At 34.7% G+C, this 20,216-nt stretch overlaps 1 protein-coding gene across 3 annotated transcripts in view; it reads left to right on the forward strand.

Annotated features, from left to right (window-relative positions):
• The window catches only part of LOC124540122, a 151,000-nt gene that overhangs the window by 110,854 nt on the left and 19,930 nt on the right, over window positions 1–20,216 (forward strand). For all 3 annotated transcript variants that reach the window (XM_047117559.1, XM_047117557.1, XM_047117558.1), the window contains one exon: window positions 15,959–16,043. In XM_047117559.1, coding sequence (XP_046973515.1) covers window positions 15,959–16,043 — 85 coding nt within the window. The remainder of the gene's footprint in view (window positions 1–15,958; window positions 16,044–20,216) is intronic.

Below are 20,216 nucleotides of genomic sequence, written 5' to 3' on the forward strand. Positions count from 1 at the left end.
GGTAAGGTAGGTAAGGTGAGCCAATTTAACAGGCACAGGTTGGATAACATATCATTCCTAAGGTGTTCATTATCAATTTATCATAGTGGCAAGTCTGTGGATGGTGGTGACCACGAACAGTGAGATGGTTCATTAACGCTTTTTCAGACTATATATCTGTTAAAAATAAATGGATCGGATCGAATGTTAGCTGTATCTCACGTAGCAAATAGATAATAGCTGTATGTTATTTGTATAGATTATTATTAAAGAATAACTACTGAGTTTCTTGATTATTGTTCTCCTAGGTTAAAATAATACAAAAGAAACTCTGAATAGTATTATTATAACTAGGGAATTAAGAAGCATAAATCAATAAAAATAATATATTAATAATTAGTTTCTTGACGGTTTTTCACGCTAGAATCCACACTCCAAATCGGTAGCATTAGCTGGTTTAAAAATATTCGAATAATCTTCTAGTCTCGCAATAGACTAACTAAAAAACCATATTATTATACTGGATCAGTCTTCTCGTGGAAATATGACAATTTAATGTACTATGTTCAAAGATAGATATAAGACCGAGTTCTCAGACAGCCTTAAGGCTTTATGTGGAGCCCACGTATTCGATATTTGATTTAGTCATATAATATAATTTCCAATATTGTGATATTATAATTAATAGCGAAATGCTTGGCCCTTGGACTAGTGGTGCAAAAAGCATCATCAAAAGTATAACACCTGACCTCATTGCCTCCACTGGTGACAGGAGGGCTGGTTCGGTTTTTGCCCAGAGGATCGAAATGGCGACTCAACGGGGCAATGCTGCTAGCATTCTTGCCACCATTGCACGCGGTCAAGATTTATACAGTAACTAGTTTTAGTTCATATTTGTATATATTTAAGCATTTAATGTTATGCTATGTTAATAAAGACATTATTAATTTCTAATATATTTTTTTCATATAATATTTTAATGGAAAATTTATACATGCTATAATAGCAATACATAGTTAATTTCCCACGGGTAACAAAAGCCCTCCGTGTGGGAAGTTAAGGAGCATATTCTGCCACGATGTTCCATGGGGCTTGATTGATTCACATGTGGCAGAATTTCATTGGAATTACACACAAGCAGATCCTTTCGATGTTTTTCTTCACCCCTCGAAATGAATTAAAAACACAAATAAAGCCATTGCAAAACAACCTATAATCATCGGTTAAGATGTAAGGATTATAACAAATGGGTCAAGTTTACACTTAATTTTACTGCATAAATCATTACGCACCACTCGACCTCCATGGTCGAGTGGTGCGTACACCGGTTTTTGTGGGTACACCACATTGAGGTCCCGGGTTCGATTCCCGGCCGAGTCGATGTAGATTACCATTAGTTTTCTATGTTGTCTTGGGTCTGGGTGTTTGTGGTACCGTCGTTACTTCTGATTTCCATAACACAAGTGCTCCAGCTACTTACATTGGGATCAGAGTAATGTATGTGATGTTGTCTCATATTTAATATTATTATAAATAAGACTTAGTACCCTTACCTAACGTTCGATAATTCTTCTTTTACTGATTACAGTGTGATGTACTTAAAACAGCACATTCTTTTCCTTTACATAGATCTACAACTTATTAGCGAACGTAGTCGAAAAAAAAAATTGGTATTATATTTAATTATTAAAGAAAAATTTAAGATTAATTTATTGCGAGTTCCAAAAACATTCGAAAGACTACATTTTGAATCTATGGTAACTTGCAATAGTATATTTTTAATAATAATTTAAAGAAGGTTGTTATATAATATCTGTTACAATAAATTCTCTTTGTATATAAACCTTATTCGATTCTATGTAACCTAAGTATTGTTATGTATTATCGTTCCAATCTATTTGATCCGCTCTGGGGAGTAATACTAACTTGATGTTTGATTGATTACCAACATATTTCTCTGAAAACAAAGATATAAATGGATGTTTTGTATTTGTATTCCAAATTTGAATTTATGATACCAATTTTGGTATTTGTTTTTCTCTATGTGTGTGTATGTAATAAATGTATATTATTTTTGTGTGTGTTCGAATTAATGCTTTAAATTGGATTCAGTAGGTAGCGCGACCAGATTTCAAATCTTTATAAGAAAAATAATAAAATCTATATTATATCACTATCGATCAGGCCTGGCTTTCCACAGATGCAATACCTATACTACAGCATATGTTTATTTACAACATCACAGTAGAAACTTTTGAAATTATCTGTGTTTCTTAACTATATTATATTATAAATCATCTGCCAGTCTTCTTCTAACCCTTCCCCTGAATTTCTTTTTTTGGAAATTGCTTGTGGAAGGAAAATAGTCCTGGGTGTAGTATATTGCCCTCCCACTATTGACTATTTCTCAACACTAGAAGACATTTTCGAGAATCTTTTATCCAACTTCAATGAACTTTTAATTATGGGTGACTTCAACACGTGTTTGATGAAGAATGACACTCGAGCGACTAAATTGCGCTCCATAGTTAATTCAGTGAACATTGAAATTCTCCAGCTATCTTCAACACATCACACCTTCAGATTCTCTCATAGATCTTATACTCTGTTCTGACGTTAAACGTGTTGTTAAATATGGCCAACTTTCTGCTCCTGCTTTTTCTCAACACGACTTAGTTTACGTATCCTATAGCATTAAAAGTCCTAAGCCTACAGTTCAAACTGCATCCCTAATAAATTTTTCCAACCTTAGTCTTAATAAATTAGAGACAGATGCTACTAAAATGATCCACTTCAGTCTGGTTTTCGATGAGTCGAGATGGCCCAGTGGTTAGAACGCATGCATCTTAACCGATGATTGCGGGTTCAAACCCAGGTAAGCACCGCTGATTCATGTGCTTAATTTGTCTTTATAATTCATCTCGTACTCGGCGGTGAAGGAAAACATCGTGAGGAAACCTGCATGTGACAAATTTCATAGAAATTCTGCCACATGTGTATTCCACCAACCCGCATTGGAACAGCGTGGTGGAATATGTTCCAAACCTTCTCCTCTAAGGGAGAGGAGGCCTTTAGCCCAGCAGTGGGAATTTACAGGCTGCTGTTGTTGTTGTTGTTGTTGTGCTACTAAAATTAATTGGTATCTGATATATGAATTGGATACGATCGACGATAAGCTGGACTTTCTTTGCTCTAATTTAATTAATCTATACGACATGCACGCTCCCTTGCGTTTAGTAAAAATAAAAAACCGAGGGTCTGCGCCTTGGATAAACAGTGATATCCGGAATGCCATGGCAAAAAGGGATCGTGCATTTCGTAAATTTAAGTCTGACCGTACAGAACTTAACTGGTCTGTCTATAAGGCTGCAAGAAATAGATGTAACCAGATGTGCAGAATTTATAAACGCCGATACATCTCTGATTAAATTTGTAACTCGTCTCCTTCAGACACATTAAAATTTCTGAAGTCTATTGGCATCGGCAAAAATTCCAACTCTTCCAACAATATTTCTATTGACATTAATAGTCTTAATCGCCACTTCCAGTCTCCTCCTGTTTACGATGACAATATTAAACTCGATACTCTTTCAAAGATTCATTGCCTGCCAATATGTAAGGACACTTCATTTTCTTTCACCCTGGTGAGTGATGCTGACGTTCGGAAACGTATTATGGCAATTAAATCTAAAGCAATTGGATGTGATGAGATAGGTCGCACGATGATTTTACAAATTTTAGAAACATTATTACCTTTAATAACCCACATTATTAATTTTTCCTAACGCACTGGTACTTTTCCCAAACTGTGGCGAAAAGCCCTAGTTCTACCACTAGCTAAGATTCCAAATCCCTCTACGCCTTCCCATTATCGTCCTATTTCCATCCTTCCTTTTCTCTCAAAAATTTTGGAATCCATTGTCCACTTTCAATTATCTGAATATCTGTTGTCCTGCGACCTATTAAATCCACTTCAGTCTGGTTTTCGCCATTGCCATAGCACTACTACTGCACTAATTAAAGTTACCGAGGATATTAGAGAGGGTATGGAAAACAAGATTGTGACGATTCTCATACTCATCGATTTTAGTAACGCGTTTAATGCTGTCGATCTTGACTTATTACTCTCTCTTATATCTCGCATAAACATCTCAGACATCGCTCTCCAGCGGTTTTCTTCTTATCTTCGGGGACGCAAGCAAGCAACTTGTGTTGGAACCGATAGATCGGACTGATGCGATGTTGCTGCTGGTGTTCCTCAAGGCGGTATTCTTTCTCCACTACTATTTTCATTATTTATTAACTCTATTTCCTCAATTCTTTCATGCCAGTACCATCTTTATGCCGACGACTTGCAGCTTTATAAACAGTGCAGCGTAGACCACCTGGTTGACACTATTTCCGCCCTTAATAACGATCTCTCTCGTATTGCCTCTTGGTCAAAAAATTATGGAATTAGTGTTAACCCATCAAAATGCCAAGCTATTATTATTGGGAGCCCTAGGCAGTTAGCTTTAATTCAAAGCCTACCACCCTTACCTGATTTACTATTTAATAACACTGTTATACCTATTTCATCTAAGGTTAAAGATTTGGGTGTTTTAATCGATAACTCGTTGAAATGGTCTGACCAAGTAAATGAGGTTTCGCGCAAGTTTTATGCCACGCTACACTCCATCATGCGCTTTAAAAACTTTTTGCCTATTAAATCAAAAATCCAACTGGCAAATTGTCTGTTGTTACCAATTATAGATTATGGTGATGCATGTTACCCCGATCTTAATGTAACACTTTTAAGTAAACTCGAAAGATTGCATAACACCTGCATACGATTTATATATGGCCTCCGTAAATTTGAGCACATTTCTTCATATCGGTTAATGCTTAATTGGCTACCTATTAAAGATCGTAGGCATTTAAAAATACTATGTATTCTACACTCTCTTGTTTATAATCCACTTGCTCCTTCTTATCTTAAGTCCAAATTTAATTTTCTTTCCGATACTCATGTTAGGCATCTTCGTTCTTCTCATAACCTTCTTCTTTCTATTCCTCCTCACACATCTGGTTTTGTATCTAATTCTTTCACTGTTAACGCTATACGACTTTGGAATGAATTACCAGTCGTCATCAGAGAAACGTCCTCTAGATATCTGTTCAAAAGTAGGTTAAAACAATTTCTCTTAAAGAAATATAAGTCTTAGATTTTATCGCCTTTCTTGGTTTCGTTCCCTTTTATTTTATTTTATTTAAGCTGTTATTATTACACTGTACTTTTAGTATTATTGTTAACTTTTTGTTACTTTATGATTAGTATATTATTAAATGTATGTTATATGTATATATTTATAATATATATTTATGTAAGTGTGTGTATGTTTATATATATATGTGTGTATATATGTATGTATGTGTAATGTAATTCAATATAAGGATGGCTTTATGCATCTACTGTACGCTCTTTCTTGCATGTGCTAAGGTTGGCTGGTAGATAAGGCTATATAGCTTTAAGCCCGCCTTTTGCTCAATTTATTTTTTGTTAAATAGTTGTGCAATAAAGTTTAAATAAATAAATAAATAAATATTGTCCATGTATTATATACAAAAACCTTGCTCTCGAATTACTCGTAATTTGAAAATTTCTAAGCATACATAGGAACAGACTTCGAAAAGCGACTTTATTTTATACTATACAATGATGATAAGCCATGGTAGGCAGAAGACGTAAATACTTAACTTATGTTTCTGAGTTCGAACCCGAGGTAACACCAGTCAATTTCATGTCCTTGATTTGTAATTATAATTCGAGCTCTATAATATTGGTGAGGAAATCTAAAATAAAGTAACAGCCTGTAAATTACTCACTGCAGGGCTAAAGCCTCCTCAAGGAGAGGGCTTGGAACATATTCCACCACGCTGTTCCAATAAGGGTTGTTGAAATGCACATGTCGCAGAATTTCAATGAAATTAGACACATGAAGGTTTCCTCACGATGTTTTCCTTCACCGCCGAGCACGAGATTACAAACAAAATTAAGCACATATATATATAGTGGTGCTTGCCTGGGTTTGAACCTGAAATCATCGGTTAAGATGCATGTGTTCTAACCACTGTGTCATCTCTGCTCATCTTCCGAGGAAAGCTTCAAGCCTCTTAAATCACACTGATGCAGCGTGGTAGAATACTGTCAAAACTTTCACCTCAAAACGGAGATTAGACCTTAGCGAAAACTTCCAAGCAACCTATTTACTGTAAATCAATATAAATTACATTTTAATTGACCTTTATACAGGACCGCTATCAACTTGACCCCGAATGCTATAGCAAAGTTAGAAAAACCGCCGAGTGTTTAGAGGTCGTTAGAATTCAGAACAAAAATTAAACCATTCAACTTTTAGACCACTTCATCCTCGAGCAGACGATTAAAACAAAAGCAGAGTTTGCCTTGGACGAATTGAGCATTACGCTCAACCTTCAGGCGAAGTATAAAGCTTACTTTATTCAGAATACAGCAGCTGTATCATGGCATTTTTTTAAATGTGTTTTTAAGAGTGAAATAAAATTTCCGAACTGGAACAAATGGGATTTTTTTACATGATATATTACAAACGAGCAGGAGGCTCACCTGATGGAAAGTGACTACCACCGCCCATGGACATCTGCAACACTAGGGGGCTTGCAGGTGCGTTGCCGTTCTTTAAGATGGTTCCACAAAGTGGCTGTGCGAGGCAGAACATGTCTTAGAAATCGCGCTGTTGTTATTTTCATGTTACATGTAAAATTATTGGTTCTGGAGTCATCGTTTAAAATATCCATTAATCTTTATGCCTGTACTGGATCACCCATCAGCAACATCAAAAACCTGTAAATTTGCCACTGCTGGGCTAAGGCCTATGGCCTCCTTTCCTTTCGAGGAGAAGGTTTGTAACATATTCCACCACGCTGTTTTAGTGCGGGTTGATGGAATTTCTATTAAATTAGACACAGGTAAGTTTTCTTACGATTATTTCCTTCATCATCGAGAGCGAGATGAATTATAAACAAAAAATAAGCACATGAATATACAGTGGCGCTTGCCTGGGTTTGAACCCGCAATCATCGGTTAAGTTAAGATGCACCCGTTCTAACCACTGGGCCATTTCGGCTTGTATCTCAAGCTTTATATATTTAATTTATTATTAATAGGATAAATTTTAGTAAAAGTTAGCATCAACATTTCCAGGCAGGGAATATACTTTACTCGGCACTCGGCGCACGGCTCACTCGAGTGCACTCGTCCGAGGAAAAGGGAGAGCCATTTTCCATTATACTGGACTTGGAAATGTAAGGAAATTATGAATGATAAGGTGTTTTAATCGTGTAAATTTCACCTCGTGAATTCTATTGGTACAATTTTTTCCACTTTATTCTTGAAGTGTGCGTTTAATTTAATTAAAAATTCGTGCTTATTTTTTTTTTATTGTGGGTAAGCGAAAATGGGCCACATGATGGTCCAAATACCTATAGGATTTGATGCGGTATATAATTTAATAATTTCTGCCATAACCGATGTGCTACATCAATTAATTTTGATATTTGAAATGCACTTTTACGATAAATTGAGTGCACCTACTCAGACGGCAATGACACTGCGTACTTTCCGAGGCACTAATCCTGATCCTGAAAATTTCACAGTTAATTGAGTAACTAGGAATGTATTCTACGAAATCTACAACTGGCCATAAATGTAATGAGGAGGATAAAAAAAACTATAGACTGTACCAAGAAGCCGCATCCTTTATAAATTAAAAAAAAAACAATCACGATACTGAACGCATCGAAACAGTACTCACCCAACTGACATCTGTCACTTGATTTTGACATTTCTTTTTTTACTTATTCATGTGTCGTCTTCATCCATGACATTGCCGAAGTAACCTATGCCCTGTCGGCACTAACTAAAGGCCATTAAACTAAGAATTAAATTGAATTATATACTCGATAACGTATCTCGAATTAGCCCATAGTTAAAGTAAGAGAATCATAAATAAACAATTGACAATCACATAAAAAGCTTCGAAGAATTATGAACAGAGAAATAGTACCAGTAATGTTGGCTATGCTACACGCGATCGTTATTAAAACAGTAAATGATTATATAAAACTTATTCTATAATAATTATGTCTTGACATATATTGTTAAACGAAGTTTTCTTCGTATTCGTCTGTCCGAATAAGATAAACTCAAAGGCTGAGGAAGGATTAACTTGGTGGTAGGGCTTTGTGCAAACCCCGTCTGGGTAGGTACCACCCACTCATCAGTTATTCTACCGCCAAATAACAGTACTCAGTATTGTTGTGTTCCGGTTTGAAGAGTGAGTGAGCCAATGTAACTACAGACACAAGAGACATAACATCTTAGTTCCCAAGGTTGGTGGCACATTGACGATGTAAGGAATAGTTAATATTTCTTACAGCGTCATTGTCTATGGGTGATGGTGGCCACTAACCATCAGTTGGCCCATATGCTCGTCCGCCAACCTATACCATAAAAAAAAGGATTTTCATAATTATAATCATCATCGAAGGAAGAAGTAATTCAGCGGGTTAAAATGTTTCAAGATTTGTTTTACAACATTAACAGCCACTAAGTTTCGTCCCCTCCTTTTGAGGAGATGGTTTTGGACTGTATTCCATCATGCTGCTCCAAAACGGATTGATGGAAGTTTTGTTTAATTAGCTGAAATATACCAGCTATTGAAGATGTTGGGAAAAAACATGTTGATTGGAAGCTTACTGGCGTGCGCTGATAAACCAATCGAGTTAGACGTGTTACGATTTATTCAGACGTTCATTCTACCTGACTTACAGAAAGTGTTAGCTAATAAATAAGGAAGTTTTTACAAGTTATAATTGCAAAAAAACGTCCTTAAAAACGTTCCAACCCTTATTTTTAACCGACTTCAAAAAGGAGGAGGTTATCAATTCGTCACATTATTTTTCAGTGTTTGTTTTTAAAAAAAATTCAAAATAGGTTAGATTCGATTTTATTTACAACAAATAAATAAAAACTGACCCATATTAGTGCTTCTAAAGATTAATTTTTACTACATTTAAATTCTTAAACATTTAAATTAAAACTTTAATTCATGAAAACCCCATAACATTTTAATTATCAATACTACATACTTCAAGTTGACCAGCTATTTTCCAATACCAAAAATAGGACACATTTATAACCTTCCAAGGTTCGTCCAGAATGGGTGAGCAATATACCTGGTATAACAACTTAAGTGGTAAACCTGCCTCAACAATCGAGCTGAGTGCTGACATATCCAATGAAGTGACCACTTACCACAAAGTGCCACCTCGTGTTTCCCGAATGGAGGTTATCCATAAAATACGTTGCGCAAACTTTAAGCATTTTCGATACGACCCCTCCTCATATTTCACCTAACGCCTCCGTCACTTAACTGAGACGATAAAACATTCTGAAACAGTAAAAACAATGTGACATTAATACATTTTTAATCTGTGGTGCAATTAAAAAAAAACAATATGTTTCGTGACACAGACGGTTAGGATAAAGTTTTTCGCTATATATTGTGCATTACATATATTTTGATTAACGTAAGAATTAACAACATTATGTGCTTAAATATACAACTAGCAGCGACCCGCTTCGCACGGATGCAATACTGATACTAAATATACTACAGCATTTGTTTATTATCGACATTACATTAGAAACTTTTAAAATTATCAGCGTTTCTTTGATATAAAAAAAAATCCTCTCGAATCACTCTATCTATTAAAAAAACCGCATCAAAATCCGTTGCGTATTTTTAAAGGTTTAAGCATAGCGATATAGGGACAGAGAAAGCGACTTTGTTTTATACTCTGTAGCGATTATGAATTAAAAATTGTTACTGTATAAATCTCGACCACGTGGTGGCAAGAATGCTAGCATAATTTCCCCGTGAAATGCTTCCAATCCTCTGGGTTAAAAACTAAACAGCCCTCCTGACACCAGTAGAGGCAATAAAGAGATTGTATTAAATTACAAACAATGAAATAAATTAACAAGGTTTGAGAAATATTTTAATGACAAGGACAAAATAATTATTTTAAGTTGAACTGTATATAATAGAAAGAGAAAGGGAGAGAAAAGGCGACTCCTTCTACCAGCACCACCGCCCGAAGACCATTCCTTACATCCCCAATGAGCTTCTTAGCTTAATGTGTCCCCTGTGCCTGTAGTTACACTGGCTCACTTTAAACAACACAACAATACGTTGTACCACCGTTTAGAGGTAGAATACCAGATGGGTGGTACCTACCCAGACGTACCAACACAAAGCTCAAACGCCAAGTAAAAGCCTTATTAACCAGCTGTATCGTGTAATATAAATATAGAAAGTAATCAGTCAATTAAAAAAAATATGAATAATGACAAAGGCATTTTAGACAGAAATTAATTTCGCCCATCTGTGCTTGTCAAGGGGTTTTAATTAAAAAATTCTCAGTAACAAATTCAATGGAATCGAGTTTTGCTCGTAATCGTCCCGGGCAGGGCGTCGCGTCCAATTGAGCAACAGTACATTATTAATATTAAATATTCGCAGAACTCTTACATTCACCGATGGAAAATACACAATAGTAATTAAATTTATTTAATATTACATCGTACTTAAATATTTTTTAACTTTGCCGGTTTATTTATTCAAATCATTATAAAAAATAGTCACAGTCGGATTTAAAGGTCTGGAGGCCCCGGGGCCACAAAGCAGTGAAAGCCCTAGACAAACAGAAGCGTGAACACCCTAATAATTATATTATTATGAATTAATTAGTTTTTTTTTTATTTCAATCAGTAAGCTATGATTTGTTTCGTATTTGTATCGGTAACTTTTAAAATATTAAATAGTAACATTATTATCATTTGACTGTATCTCAGTATTTGTTAACTTGCTGAAAACTGTGGCCCCCTCTCATGTGGAGGCCCCAGGGCAGTTGCTACGGTTGCCCTCCCCTAAATACGGCCCTGAAAATAGTTCTCGCCAAGCTGTTATGCTTAACGGCGAGACGCGCTCGTTATTACAAAACAAAAAAAAATGTTTTTAGTATAAATACAAATATAGTTTTCACTTCACAAAAAATTACAACGACAACATTTTTCCTTATTGAGAAAGAAATCCCTTAACTTAATCTTTAACAGTTTTCTGCTTATTCCCTTTTTTTTGTCTTAGCATAACATTTCTATTAAATAATTTTGGTACCATGTATTTAGTTGTTCTTTCCACACAGTAATTATTTATTTTTGGCTTATATAATTTTTGTCTCTGATTTTCCATAACACAAGTGCTTTAGCTACTTACATTTTGATCTGACTAATGTATGGGATGTTGTCTAATATTTATTTATTAACTAGTAGTCAGCCGTGGCTTTGCTCGCGGTATAGGATGTTGGCTGTCATGTGTCAGGCAAAAAAGTATTTCCTTTCTTGCAGTTCAAATTTGCATCATATCTAATTTCATCAAATTGGGTAAAGTGGTTTGGTCGTGAAATAGCGACAGACAAACAGATAAACAGAGGTACTTTCACATTTATAATATAGATAAATATAAGTCCAAAAAAAATCATCGCATTATTTGAACCACATTTTGAAAGATTACAAAATCACGTTTTGCATTATGATATCTCGTGTGACTTTCACGATTACAATTTTAGGTTAAATTCACTGCAATCTAGACCGAAGTAGGGCATAAAATATGAGCATTAAGGCTACGTGCTACGAAGCACGCCATGGTATCAGTCTAATTTGCATGCGCTGCCCGTATAACACACGATATCCAGCACGACACATTTTCTATATACACTCTAGCTGGTATGGTATATTAGGTCACCAACAAAACGACTATACTTACATCCAACAAATTCTAGGAATATTGTTACCAAATCCAAAGAAACAATATTCCCCATTGATTTGGAGCGATATATTTGATCTAATCTATATTAATACTATAAATGTGAAAGTGACTTTGTCTGTCTGCCGCTGTTTCAGGAAAAAACTGCTAAACCGAATTTGATGAAATTCTGATATGAAGCAAGATTGAACTCAACGGTGGTTTACTAGTGAATGCTTAACAGACAGAAACAGTTATTTTCACATTTATAATATTGGTATAGATGTCACACGCACACACACAGACACACACTAATATACTAAAATTGGCTTAGGCTAAAATTGTCTGTCTGTTCCTTCTAATCTCTGGAACGGCTAGATCGATTTTGACGGGACTTTCACTGTCATAAAGCTGATGTAATAAGGAGTAATTTACGCTACAAAATAATTATAGGTTGGCGGACGAGCATATGGGCCAACTGATGGTTAGTGGCCACCATCACCCATAGACAATGACGCTGTAAGAAATATTAACTATTCCTTACATCGTCAATGTGCCACCAACCTTGGGAACTAAGATGTTACATCCCTTGTGCCTGTAGTTACACTGGCTCACTCACCCTGAACACAACAATACTGAGTACTGTTATTTGGCGGTAGAATAACTGATGAGTGGGTGGTACCTACCCAGACGGGTTTGCACAAAGCCTTACCACCAAGTGAAACTTATTAGTTTAATTTAAAGGGGCATGATGTCAGTATACATATACACATACATACATACATACATACAGCAGGCATAGCTAGTCTTAAATATTTTTATTGATCTCAATTTAACATACCTCAAATGTTTCACGTCAGAATGCAAATTAAACTATTGGAATAAAACAGTGTTGTGAATTGTTAAAGTTCTGATTACATACGTTGCATAAAAGAAAACTTTTGCAATAACGTTGCTCCCTAAAATACCATAACTTTGAACGCGTTACGTTGCGTTTCAAATTATATGCTTGCATGGTAATTTCTATGCTTGCATTTTTCCCCAATGTTATGATGCAGTTTTAAATTTTTTATAATTGTATCTAAATAAAATCAAATATTTGCAAGATATACTTTGAAATATAAATAAAATTTTAACAAAAAGAAAAACCGACTTCAAACAAAACACTATTTTAAAACAAATAAAAATGCACTAAAAAGTAATAAAAATAATTGCATATTTAACATATTTTTGAGAGTCCTCCTAGGTAAAATGAAATGAAAAATATTAGACTACTTAAAAGTCGATTTACGATTATATAACGTAGTTATAGTTATTGTTATATTTGGAGCCGGTGTCAGCCACGGGTACCCGCTTCAACAATCAAAAGAAAGAAGCGATACGAGCCTCTTGATTGACCCAGTATAATATCGTATAAAAGGTAATTTGTAAGAAACATATTTCTTAAAGTATTCTCGTATTGTTTTTTTATAGATATAGTATAGGTTGGCTGACACCGACTCCAAATATAGCAATAATTATAACTACATTATATAATCGTAAATCGACTTTTAAGTAGTCTAATATTTTTCATTTCATTTTACCTAGGAGGACTCTCAAAAATATGTTAAATATGCAATTATTTTTATTACTTTTTAGTGCATTTTTATTTGTTTTAAAATAGTGTTTTGTTTGAAGTCGGTTTTTTTTTTGTTAAAATTTTATTTATTTTTTGATTTTAAGTGAAGCTGATGTAGAACAGCATTTTATTCTTAATATGGGTAGATTAAGCGTGCCGTTTATATGAATCAGAAACTACTTCGGGGACAATTTCAAAAGAAACTTTCGAATAAAGCAAAAATAGATTTTCGAAAATGCGGCTTTAATACGTCTTGCGGCATAAACTACAAGGTACCACCCTCGAATGAGCTGTAATCGACCTGAGTAAAAAAACTTTGCAAAAGAGCTATTCGTATGCTATGTCGTACATCATATGACATCACATCATATACACAAAATTTGATTAAATACAGTAAGAAATTCTGTCCCAAATCGCACCCTAACTGTAAGCCGTTTAGGAGTTCCGTCAATACATAGTATAAAACAAAGTCGCTTTCTCTGTCCCTATATCTTTAAAACCTCGCAACGGATTTTGATGCGGTTTTTTTTAATAGATAGTGTGATTCAAGGGGAAGGTTTGTGTATATAATAAATGAACAATATAGTAAAGAAACACTGACAATTATAGAAGTTTGCAATGTGATGTCGTAAATAAACAAATTCTTTAGTATATTTAGTATCAGTTTTGCACCCGTGAGAAGTCGGGGCGGATCGCTATTTAATTATAATATTCGATTATGACAATTACATGAACATAACCACGTTCCGGAAGGTGATTTAAATATCCAAGTAACCCATAAATAAAAGATTCGACCGAGTATTGCTAACGTGCTCCTCAGAATTGTTCCGTTCCCTCCCGTTCCCTTAATTTGTCATGGATCCTATACTCAGAACCTTACCAAACTTTCACCAAACTACCCTTAAAGTATGTCCTTTATAATTTTAAAAGATTCATCAAAATTGTGCCAACCAATTTTGAGTTATTCACCTATTTAATTAATTAAGAAGCACTACCTTTCAAACAAAAAAAAAATTATCAAAATCGGTCCACCCAGTAAAAAGTTATGAGGTAACAAACATATAAAAAAAAAAAAAAAAAAAAAAAATACAGACGAATTGATAACCTCCTCCTTTTTGAAGTCGGTTGAAAAGTAACAAATGTGACTCAGATCGTTTTTTATTTTGAAATGTTATAACCTCGTTATCTTCATTGACTTCACTCGCGATTCACGTGTTTATTTTAAATACATCCTCCTTAGACCGAGATGGCCCAGTGGTTAGAACGAACCATCTTAATCGATGATTGCGGGTTCAAACCCAAGCAAGCACCACTATGTGCTTAATTTGTGTTTGAAATTCATCTCGTGCTCTTCGGTGAAGGAAAACATCGTGAGGAAACCTGCATATGACTAAATTCATTGAAATTCTGCCACATGTGCATTCAACAAACCCGACTTGGAACAGCGTGTTGGAATATGTTCCAAACCCTCTCCTTAATGGAAGAGGAGGCCTTATCCCAGCAGTGGGAAATTTACAGGCTGATACTTTACTACTTTACTTTACTATATCCTCCTTCGTTCAATTAAAAAAAATCTCTGAACCCCTCTAACCCACAAACAAAATATCGTCTGAATTAAAAATTACTTTTATTTAGTTATCAATGAAGGGCTATTCTTCTGTCCAGGAAACAATTCGTATTGCTTACGAGAGCAAATCTTTTCACGAACTGTAATACTAAAGTGCTTTTAGAAACTAGTCGTGAGTTTCTAAGTCACATGTATGAGTTGCTTTATCCGATCTTCATTCTTAACCCTTGTTCTTTTAAACATGATGTCAGATTTGTCAACGTTACTTGTGTGTGTAAGCGATCACCACCATCACCAATACGGCACCAACCTTTGAAACTAAGATGTTACATCGCCGTGTAGTTATATATCTCAATTTATGGAGCTTGGAAAAAAGATAATACCATATATTTTATTAACATACAAATATGAATTTAAAATAGTTACTATATAAATCTAGACCGCGTGCAATGGTGGCAAGAATGCTAGCAGCATTTCCCCGTTGAATCGCAATTCCGATCCTCTGGGCTAAAAACGAACCAGCTCTCCTGTCACCAGTGGAGGCAATGAGGCGAGGTGTTATACTTTTGATGAAGCTTTTTGCACCATTACTCCTCCTTTTTGTACAGTAAAGCCTGTGTAGTTAAAAATACAGAGAAATAAAGGAATATGTTACTTATATAATATTAATATAGCCGAGATAATTCATCTCGTGCTCTTTGGTAAAGGAAGACATCGTGAGGAAATCTGCATGTTTCTAATTTCATCGAAATTCTGCCACATGTGCGTTCCACAAACCCGCATTGGAACAGCGTGGTGGAATATGTTTCAAACTCTCTCTTTAATGGAGAGGAGGCCTTAGCCCAGCAGTGGGAAATTTATACGAATACTTGATATTGAACGAGACTGAATGATTTTATTTGTTTACAGATCGTGAATGTCCAGAACTAGATCAGCCGGATATTGGAGAAGATTCACTCTCCGTTACCCTGACTGGACGACTGTTTGGAGACAAGTGAGCAATTTACATTTATTTAGAAATGTTTACAGCACAAAATAAACCAAATAAACCTAATTGATAGAATACGGATTAGGGCCAGATTTAGAATCGCGGACCCCACAAGATTAAAATTGGAAAATTATAATTATGACGATGAAATTTAAATTATGATGATGAATGATGAATATGAAATTATAATGATAAAAACAATTTTTCAATTAATTCTGAAAATTATACATAGGCCTTCACTTCTTGAAACCGTTATAGTCTTCCGATTCTATATCCTTTGGGTAATCACAGATCAACTCCGTAAAAGAGCTGCAGAACTTACGTGTAGGTACTACTTAATAGAATAATCTTTTGAATATAACAACAACAACTGTCTGTTAATTTCCCACAGCTGGGCTAAATCCTCCTTTCCCTTTGAGGAGAAGGTTCGGAACATATTCAACCATGCTGTTCCAATGCGGGTTGGTAGAATACACATGTGTTAGAATTAAGCACATGAATATTTAGTGGTGCTTGTGGATTTGAACCGCAATCATCGGTTAAGATGAAAGCGTTCTAACCACTGGGCCATCTCGCCTCTTTGTGAATATAATGTGACCATAATTAATTTTGTATTCTGCGGCCAAGAGAACATCGTAGTTAAAATTTATGACGAAACGACCGCCAGAGAATGAAATTCTGACCAAACCGCAATAGTAGAACGAGCTGGGTAATTCTACTAATTTACGATTGTTACGGTTCATTTACGATTCTATTCTGATCTAACATCGAACGGACCGCAACTGGATCGATTTTTTATTAGAATAGAGAAGAATAGACATTCATAGAACGATTACCTTTGATTTCATAGCGATAAATTGACAATTTATTAGTAGAATTCCTCCTTCCTCGCCGTAAAAATAGGAAAGGCAATTGATAAGCCATAGAACTTTTTGCCATTTTTTTGCACCCAGTGTAAACCCTCATAAAGTAAAACGGTTTCTTGGATGGGAACTGGGTTATATGTTCTACTTACTGATGCCACTGCGATATCCGCCTTCAGGGAGGATCGCGAAGGTTGTGGAAGTGTGTTGATATGACGCATCCATGGCTTCCAAGCTTTCTGCTAGTGTTTTAGCTTAGTTTTATGCATCGGAATCTCTTAAGAAATAATTGCAATAAAATAGTTACTATGAAGTACAACAAAATGCCCCGGGTTACACCTATTTAATCTTATCCAAAGATAAAGATCTTCGAAGTTTCCAAAGTTCAAACCCGAGAAACCATTAATGAATGTTAATGATATACTTGTGTCAAACCATGGGCATTGAGCAGCGTCGTGGGATAATATCCAAATCAAAACCGAACGGGGAGGAGGCCTTAGCCAATGTTATATTTACATAATTTAATTTTACTAATTTATTTTTTATAAAACCCATAAGATCAAAGGCAAAGAATCTGCTGCAAATTAAAAATATTTAAAGAGACATTTCCGCATCAAAGGTTAATTAAAGTGCCGTTCATTTTTATAATTGATAGGAATGGATCGCTCTTAGGGTCAGGCGCTTTGATTTTACTGAACAACGTTGTCAGATAACGAAATGATTTTCCTCGATTTTCTGGAGTATATTAATTTCTAATAGTTTTTTTATTATAATTTGAATTCCATGAATTGAAGCGCATAACTGACCTACTATCTGAACTACTGAGTGTAATTATTAATTAAATCTAGACGTATAGTAAAATGTGTTTTATTAAAACATAAAGTTGTAATAAAACAACGAAAAATGTTTTTAAATTCCATTAAAAATGGTTTCGAATTTATGGCACAATTTGTCCTTACAATTTTTCCAGTAATCGTCAGATTAAATTAGTACCTTCCAAAGTGCTCTACATAACAGCATAGACGTGCGACTTTGCATATTCTAAGAGAAAATATTTCAACACTTTCAAATAGGACGATCAAAGACAATTAAACATTCATTAGGTGAAAGAAATGGATTAATTTAACGAATTGGATTTTGCACTTCAAACGACAAACAACAACAACAGCCTATATATTCCCACTGCTGGGCTAAAGGCCTCCTCTCCCTTTGAGGAGAAGGTTTGGAACATATTCCACCACGCTGTTCCAATGCAGGTTGGTGGAATACATATGTGGCACAATATCTATGAAATTTGTCACATGCAGGTTTCCTCACGATGTTTTCCTTCACCGCTGAGCACGAGATGAATTATAAAGACATTAAGCGCATATATATAGTGGTGATTGCCTGGGTTTGAACCCGCAATCATCGGTTAAGATGCACGCGTTCTAACTACTGGGCCATCTCGACTCTTGTACTTGCAAGCCGATATTTGATGAATAGACTGCGAAAAGTTTAGAAAAAAACCACCTCCTAATGACTTCATATACCCAACAACCACGACAATCACAGCCTAAAATAGTAATGAGACAAATGCCATAACGCATTCGTGTAATAAGCAATTAAAAGACTTCAAAGATATTTTTCTGCGTTTTATTTCAATTCAAAGTTCTCCCTCCGTCTCTTAAATAAACCGCCAGTTATTATAATGGAATATCTAACTAAAGTTTTAATATGGGAAATAAGTTCGCCATATCAGTAGATTTTTTTTATTTTGTTTCTATCTTACGTATCATATTTAACTGTAGCTTAGCTTAGCTTAGCTTGAAATACGTACAGAAAAAAAGCATATCTAATTTTTATTATATCCTATGATTAAAGTAATAAATGCATACTAAACTATGTCAAAGTAAAATAATATATTAAATATGCTTTGAGCATTGAAGAGATGAAATTAAAGATTTATTAATGCTTATTAAAGAGCCATTGTCATCTTCAATTCCCTTGTTCAACTATCTTTTATATTAAATAAAAAATGCAAATACCATAATACTCTACTGAACTAATTCCCTTTTGCATAATGGTTACTTTATTAATATTCTGTAGAAAGTATCCGAACGTCAAATAAAAAAATCCTAGTATTTTATTCGTAGGATAATATGGCAATTATACTATGCATCTATTTTGTAATGAATACTATGATTTTTTTAATCTATGTATCTTTGAGAGATAGAGATAACTGTTTTAAGTATACAGCCGTATCTTTTAAAATCTTTCTTGAATGTAATTTTTGTGTCGTTTATTGGTGAAAAATAAGGTAATAAATAATAAAATAATCGGAGAACGCTTCGATCCAAAGTATTTCTTGTAAGACAAATATTTCTTCTTATTTTAATTTTTCGTAAATTGATAACTCAATATTAAATTATAAACACTTATTTTTTATTAAAATTGAAATCAACACCATATTGACATATTACCCACAATTTTATCAACCGCCATTGAATATTTTCGAACGCAGTAAAGTTGGGTCTCTTGTCAAAATGAGTTTCTTTTTGACTCGTATCATTTGAGCTTCATATTACAACAACAACAGCCTGTAAATTTCCCACTGCTGGGCTAAGGCTTCCTCCCCTTTTGAGAAGGTTTCGTACATATTCCACATAAACACAAATTAATTTTTATTTTTTTTGTTTTATTATTATTTATTTAATTTTAGTTTTTAATTTAGTATATGTTTTTTCTTTGTTGTTTTAATAACTTTTCTCCTTTTGTATGATTTTGCCTGTCTATCGTTTAACTTTTCTGTCTATGTTTCTTCTTTCTCGGGTATACTGGAAGAAATCTCTTCTAGGGATAAGTATACCTTTTAAACTTATTTTTCCTGTGTACACATTTTCCTTTTCAATGTATCTGGTAAGTTTAATAAATCGTTACATAAATTAAGCATATGAATATTCAGCGGTGCTTGCCTTGGTTTGAACCCTTCATCATCGGTTAAGATGCACGCGTTCTAACCACTGGGTCATCTCAGCTCTTGATATTAATCGCTGAGAAATAGACGCGGTACTGTAGTTTGAAGCCCTTTCGGTGCTGCAATAACGACTACAATGAAATTACAGGAATTTCCGTTACGATGAAATGCTCGAACTTTGATTAAATAATTCTCGCTTTGATTGCGTGCATTCCTTTCTGATTAAATACAACTTGAAATTGTATCTTACAGAGCAGAACAATCTACACAAATAAAATATGTAGGTACACCGGTTTTCATGGGTACGCCGCTCCAAGGCTTCGATTCCCGGCCGAGTCGATGTGTAAAACTTCATTAATG

Source organism: Vanessa cardui, chromosome 24 (genome assembly GCF_905220365.1).
Source record: "Vanessa cardui chromosome 24, ilVanCard2.1, whole genome shotgun sequence".
NCBI classification, from domain to species: domain Eukaryota; kingdom Metazoa; phylum Arthropoda; class Insecta; order Lepidoptera; family Nymphalidae; genus Vanessa; species Vanessa cardui.